Source organism: Alligator sinensis, unplaced genomic scaffold (genome assembly GCF_000455745.1).
Source record: "Alligator sinensis unplaced genomic scaffold, ASM45574v1 scaffold519_1, whole genome shotgun sequence".
In the NCBI taxonomy this organism is placed as follows: domain Eukaryota; kingdom Metazoa; phylum Chordata; order Crocodylia; family Alligatoridae; genus Alligator; species Alligator sinensis.
In genome coordinates, this window is record NW_005842187.1 from 1369407 (window position 1) to 1375944 (window position 6538).

At 46.8% G+C, this 6538-nt stretch overlaps 1 protein-coding gene across 1 annotated transcript in view; it reads left to right on the forward strand.

The window, feature by feature from the left end:
• Nucleotides 1-6538, forward strand: part of ASTN2 (astrotactin 2) — a 594006-nt gene that overhangs the window by 267755 nt on the left and 319713 nt on the right. The window contains 3 exon segments of the mRNA XM_006026274.3: nucleotides 4474-4558; nucleotides 4763-4837; nucleotides 5336-5473. Coding sequence (XP_006026336.1) covers nucleotides 4474-4558; nucleotides 4763-4837; nucleotides 5336-5473 — 298 coding nt within the window.

Consider the following 6538-nt stretch of genomic DNA (forward strand, 5'->3'; position numbering starts at 1 on the left):
CAGCAGCGCTGTGTAGGAGTGGGGTTGTGCAGTCATCATCCACCCAGCTGAGCTGGATTTCTTTAGCCTTTTCTGTGCTCAGAAGAGACTGTAGCTTATGACATGTCCCAGGAGGATTCTGGACAGAGAGCAAAGGTCTGGTCTGGCAGCTGTACAACTTTAGAAGGGCTTCATTGCCTTTGCTAGTCTGCAGCTCCCCCGTCAAATTCCCTTTATGGTCTTGTAAAACCACCGTACTCCTTTTTTTAGGTTAATCGGCCTTGGCTTAGCCAGCAGCTGATTATAAGGTTTTCTCTCACTATCGTCTAGTGAAATAACAAAATCTTGGTCCTTTTCTTCTATGTAAGAAAGGGCCTAACCCTTAGAATACAGGTGAGTTGTAACCTGCTACCTAAAGTGACAGGGTCACTCCTCCATCCTGACATTGGGGAATTGCACTGGGTGCCCCTGCTGTTAAAACCAAGAACTGCTATAACTTCAGCTAAAGGATCAAGGTGCTGTGAGAGTTTCATCTCTGTGGACTGGACATAGAGAGAAGCCAGTTAAAGAAATTGGCTGCGGGGCTTTGAATGCAGAGGGAAGTATATATTACCACTGATGTCTGTGTTTATGACTTGGGGGGTGGGGGTGTTTGTGTACGTGCGTGTGTGTGTCTGGGTGATTTTATAAATATTGTAATGCTCAAAGTACTCTCTAAACACCAATTAATTTTGTCTCCTCACAGCACAAGCTTTGCAAAACCTTTGTCACTAATGCGGAAGCTGGATGCAACTTGCTTCCTCTCAAGTTTTGTGACTGGATCAAAATTGTGGTCAAGCCACAAACCTAATCCAAGTCTCTTGGAACTCTGAGATGACTGATCACCTTACCTTGAAAGCACACAAGAGTGTAGTGGCTCAAGCTGGGATTTTCTTAGTTGTGATTTTGCAGCTTGCTCAGATCTGAAATGCAGAAAATGCAGGCTCTTTCACAAGTGAAGGTGGAGGCACAGGTCACCTTCCCTTGTGACTGACAGGGCAACTTGAATTCTCCCTCTTCTCCTTTGACTAGCCCTGCTTACAGTGCACATACAAGATAGGAGTGAGCTGAGCATTGCAGCTGAAACTGCTGAAACAAAGATGTCAGTTTATAAAGATAGAGACAGGTGCCTCATGAGGTTAAAAAAAAAGCCCATTGAAATCAATGGAAGCTAGGTACCATAACCTGCTCAAGCAGCTCAAATGCCCCTTTAGAGCACTTTTCTGCATCTTTTGATGCCTAAATGTGCTTGAAACTCTGGCCTAAAGTGTCAATGGCCTGATTTTTCAAAATAATGCACTACCCAGCTGCTTCCCATTGTCAGGGTACCAGATTTTAAAAATTTTAACACTTGATATGCTGAATTCTCGTGTCTCGAATCATTTTGGTATGAAGCAGATCATTTGTACCTTGGTGCCATGATTCCAGATGCCACTGGTCTTCCTGCCACTGAAGCGTAGTTCAATATGTCTCTGCTGTCTAAAAAGAGTTTAATATCCAAATGAGGAAAGCAGCCAGTTGGCAAAGGTTGCCATCCTTGTTTACTGAAATAAACCTCGCAATGAAAGGTTGGGACTGGAACTGGAGTCAATAAAATCAGTATTCCTGTGGGTTGATAGAGGTTCTGCTTCAGACACCAAAATGACCCTGTAGAAAACAAACCAGAGGCCAAAATTAGCAGCTGTGCTGTACAGGAGAAGGATTAACTGTCATAGCCTCTGCACTTACCAGTAACGAGGGACTAGGTATAATCAACCTCATGCTAACCCTTAGAGACCAGGTGTCTTTCAGCCCCATGTGTCCTGGTGGCCGGCATCAGTAGGTACTTACTGTAATCCTGGGGGGTTGAGCTTCAATGTGGATGATGGGCCAGCACCCCCAGTTCCCCACAGTTGTGCTTTGCAAGCATTTTGAGAAGCTTCTCATTTGCAGAACACACATTTGTTATGTAATAAGCGTCAAGAATTAATGATCCACGCAGCAGCTGAGAAAACTTGCCTGCTAAGCACTCTCAGAAAAAATAAGTGGCGTTTGTTTGTTTGTTTGCTTTATTGATGGTTCGGTTGGCGCATACGTTCCCAAAAACCAGAAGCCTCCTCCACAGCCCCTCCAGACAGAAAGGCTCATCCCTTGGCCTCTGAATTCTCGCAGTGGACAAAACTGCTGTCCCTTTCCCCAGGCCCCTTCCCTTTGGAGAGGTAGCGCTTCCACCTCTCGTGTTATGAATCACGAGGTTAGCAGCTTCTGGCAGATCGTAAATCAGTACTTCGAAGTCACTAGGACAAATCCCAGGACATTTAATCTTTAATATTAGACGTGTTTAAGGCGGTGAATATTTCATGAAGGTGCTGTTGCATTTTAGCACATCATTAGCTGTCTCTTTTTTTTCTGTCTCCCCACTTTGCTGACAGTTCTCCTCCAAATCTTCACAGCTGAACCCCCTGTTTCCTTTCCCTCTGATAACAAAGCTCCTTACATTAATCTCCATGAGACATTTTAAGGTCTCTTAGGAGCTGAGAGAACACACTAATATTTGACAGTATGTATTAACTCTGTCAGGGGTGTCTCCCTCTCCTCTTACTCCCATCATGTCTTTCTTACACCCTATCTATTGGCTGGGGCCAGAGGGAGTGGCACTGGTTTACATGCCCTCCCAGGCATGGTGCATACATGCATGCACACCTCCCCAACTCTCACTGTGTTTAAAACTCAGCCCAGAGCCCTAGTAGGTGAAAACATTAGCTGAAGGGGAAAAGGAGGTGGGGAGAGGAGTGGAAAAATCAACACAAGCTTTTAACGATGAGCACACGTGCAAATCCAATTAATTTTTTATTTTGTCATCTCTTGCTCCAGGATATGTATTTCTCCCAAACACAGAATCAATTTGGACCAAGCAAAGTTAGGTCTCTGGAGTGGAAAATTCATGATGCCTTCACTCCCTCTGCAGTGAGAACAGGGAGGAGGAGAATCAGAAAAAAAGCAAAGAGGGATGAGGAGAGTGGTTTGGAGGTCCAACTAGGAAGGGAACCATAGCAAGAAGGGTTGAGTGGCAGAACTGAGTAACAGATCAAATAAAATAGTTGTTGTCATCCATGTGTCTCCTTTTAGGGAGGAGGACTGCTGTCTTCATCACATCTATGAGCCTGGGGTGGGAGTGGAGCCTTTCTGCAAGCATGCTTGGGGACTGTTCACATTAGGAGCAAGCCTTAGTCCAAGGTTTTAGGGAGAAAAGATTAAGATGTGAGAAATGAGTCAAGATTACTCCTGTCAGTGGAGACTGGGTGGCTTGCAGGACTGGTGAGGAGATAATGGAGACCGTATTTATTCAGGGGGCTGATGTGAGTCTTTCCCATCTGACGAGGAGATTGGAAGCAGTCAGATGAGCTGGTGATTCACCTGTTGGGATGAGCTGGTGATCATGGATAGCATCCTCCCCCCCCCCCCCCCCACACACACACACACACTCACACTCACATGTGTGAGTACAATCATGGAGCCCAGCTGCAGCCAACGGACAGGGCCCAGCATGGACTAGGGGAGGAGAATACCTTTTAAACGTGGAGAGCCACAGGGACAAAGTTAGTCTTTCCCGACTTTGAGGGCCATTACCTCGGCTATCTTACTCTGCTGAAGCCTATCCTTGCTAAATCAGATTCCTGAGAGCACAGCACTTTTTGCTAATAGTGCACTCATGCTGCAGTCTTGATTCAGGCCAAGTCTGTGAGAAGTTGTGTTGCCTCAAATGACAGAGGAAGGCTCCGGGATTTCGTCTGTCAGAGTGCTGCGTGTATCTGTGCTGCAAGGCCCAGACTTCACTTTATGCTCCTTCTCCCTGTAGCAGGGAGCAGAGGGATGACCTGATCCTACTCCGTGCTAAGCACCCTTGCTTCCTGGGGGTCCTATATAGAGCAATGGGAGGTATTGAGGTGCAGAGCGTCCTGCTGACTGGGTGAACTGTCTCCAACAGAAGAATCAGCCCCAAAACTATGCAGTCTCCTTTAATCTCTTCCTTGTTCCTATGTGTTGAGCTGCACTGCAATGTAGTTGCACTTAAGGCAGGACCAGGCAGAGGGGTAATCTTTTTTAAAAGGTGGAGGGGGCTAACTGAAACTCAGAGAAAGCTGCAGAGAGTCACAGGAACAGAGAACTGGGAGGGAACGGTTCATTGAGTTCAGTCCCCTGCTATCACAAGTGTTGCATCGTATAATCCCCTTCATAAGCTTATTGAGTCTCTTTACCTTTCTCGAGCTCATCACCCTAAGATGAAGAAACAGTCTGAAGCTGTTTTGGATCCACGCTGCGAATGCATGGGAGGAAGCAGTGTGAGGACTATTAGTATTGGCATCTGTGGATAAGCAGGGGCATGGATGGCAGGCTGCAGGAGTCCTACACAGGTATTCCTCACGTGTTCCCTGTAGACAGAAGTTTAATCTCTCTCTCTCGTTTCCCTTTCAGGAGAGTGCAGCTGCCATGAAGGCTATGCCCCTGACCCAGTGCATCGACATCTGTGTGTGCGCAGTGATTGGGGACACAGTGAAGGGTGAGTGGGGAGAAAAACTACCAAATTTCAGATAGAAAAGCTGGAGCTGTGCTCTTCTCCCTTGCTCTCCCTCTTGCACATTATTGCAGATTGCTAACATGCATAGTAAGGTGTAAACCCAGCTCTGGGCACCACTGGTGCCTTTGACCCTCAGTGTTTTGCCTTTCCTTGCTGACTGACCTACTCTCCCTCTTTGTTTCTCAGGCCTTGGCCCTACACAACACTTGAAAGGGGCTATGACTTAGTCACAGGAGAGCAAGCACCAGAGAAAATACTCAGGTATATTGAATGATGTGTCAATGTGTGTGGCCGGGGCGGGGGGCGACAAGTGCCTGTTTGGGTACCATTATGGTAGGCTTTGTGATCAGTAGCTCCTGGCACCATCTTGTACTGCTGCTTGCCGATCTCTTGAAGGATAGCAAGGCCCCTTCCCTCCTGTGGTCCCCATCCTCTTGGCATGTGCCTGATCAGGAATCAGCACAGAAGGACGCATGAGCAGAAATGTCCTGGTGTTCCACTCCTGTGGGTTTAATGCAGACAGTTCACAAACTGTGCTCTGCCTGCCATTCCTCCCTTACACCTCCTCTTTTCTATTCCTGTCTCATTCCCCAGCGCTTAGCTTTCTGAAGAGAGAGACCTAGAGTCTTTGTAGTACACCCCATGATGCCATCAAACAGCCCCTGGTGCTGTAACTACCACACAGTCAGATACTGAAGAAAGGCCTAGCACTTGCTGTGTATTTCCTGGTTTTATGCTACACTCTTGTCTTCCTTTTAGGTCCACCTATAGTTTGGGCCAGGGGCTCTGGCTGCCGGTCAGTAAGAGCTTTGTGGTTCCACCCGTGGAGCTTTCTATCAATCCTCTTGCCAGCTGTAAGACAGATGTACTGGTGACAGAAGACCCAGCAGATGTCAGGTAGGGAACACATCTCTCTCACTGAGACGACTTTTAAAAAGATGAGATGTCCTACCCTTTCGGTGGGATCCTTTTCGTTTATGTTGAGTGTTCCTTGGTGTACTTTATAGGGACATTTTTCAGCCTGTTGCCTGGGATCAGCAGTGACTCTGCATAGGTGCTGGCTGATCACCTGCCATTAGGCATCTCCTGTGTCAGTCCATTCCCAAAGAAGAACACGTTTTCTATGCCCCCTGCCTCCTCCCATGTCTCTGTTCATGTTTGAAGTGATAGAGCTCCACTTCAGTTGTTGATCTAGTGGAAACCTCTGCAAAGAGAAGTTTGATGCAGCTTCTTCAGATATGAAGCTGTTCCATTGTCTAGTTTTTAGGAACATAGGCCAGCTCTGCACATACATTTGCTTGGATTTACCTAAAATAATGTTTTTAAATCCAGATGTACTGATGCAGATCCTGTGTGGAGCCCTCAAAACAATCTACACCTGGCTTCTGGTGGTGTGGCTTGCATTCGATGCTTTTACCAAGGCAAAGTAAGAGGTCAGAAGTGTCAGCAGCTCAAGTAACTAGCAAGTGTTGCTAATGCATACAAGCAGGAAAATGGAGTCTCTGCAAGGTCCAGGGTGGGTATAGGGAACAATGTCAGAAAGAATACTTGGTTGCTTGGCAAAGAGATTATTTATCTTTTAGAAGCACTTATATAAATGTCAACAGATCTGAACCCAGGAAATAGTTCTTTTGGTTTTCAAAGCACGAGGCACTGGCTGCAAGCAGAAATGAAGGGTGAAGAGAAACATGCATGTACACTGCCTTTAGCACATTGCCTGTCTTCTGTTTGAGCTGCTTTTTGTCCCAGGTGTTTCTCTGAAAACCCAGTGGATTCTGTTTGGTTTCCTGACTTGGCCTGTTCTTTTCCCCAGGTGTCATCTGGCTTGTGCCAGGTGTCACCTGCTGCATCGTTGGGTGTAAAGCTAGATTTCAGCGAAACCCAGCTACCATGCTGCAGCAGAGCTGTGATGGCCATCAGCTGCACCAGGGTAGCAGAGGTGCAGGACACCCCCTTCTTTCC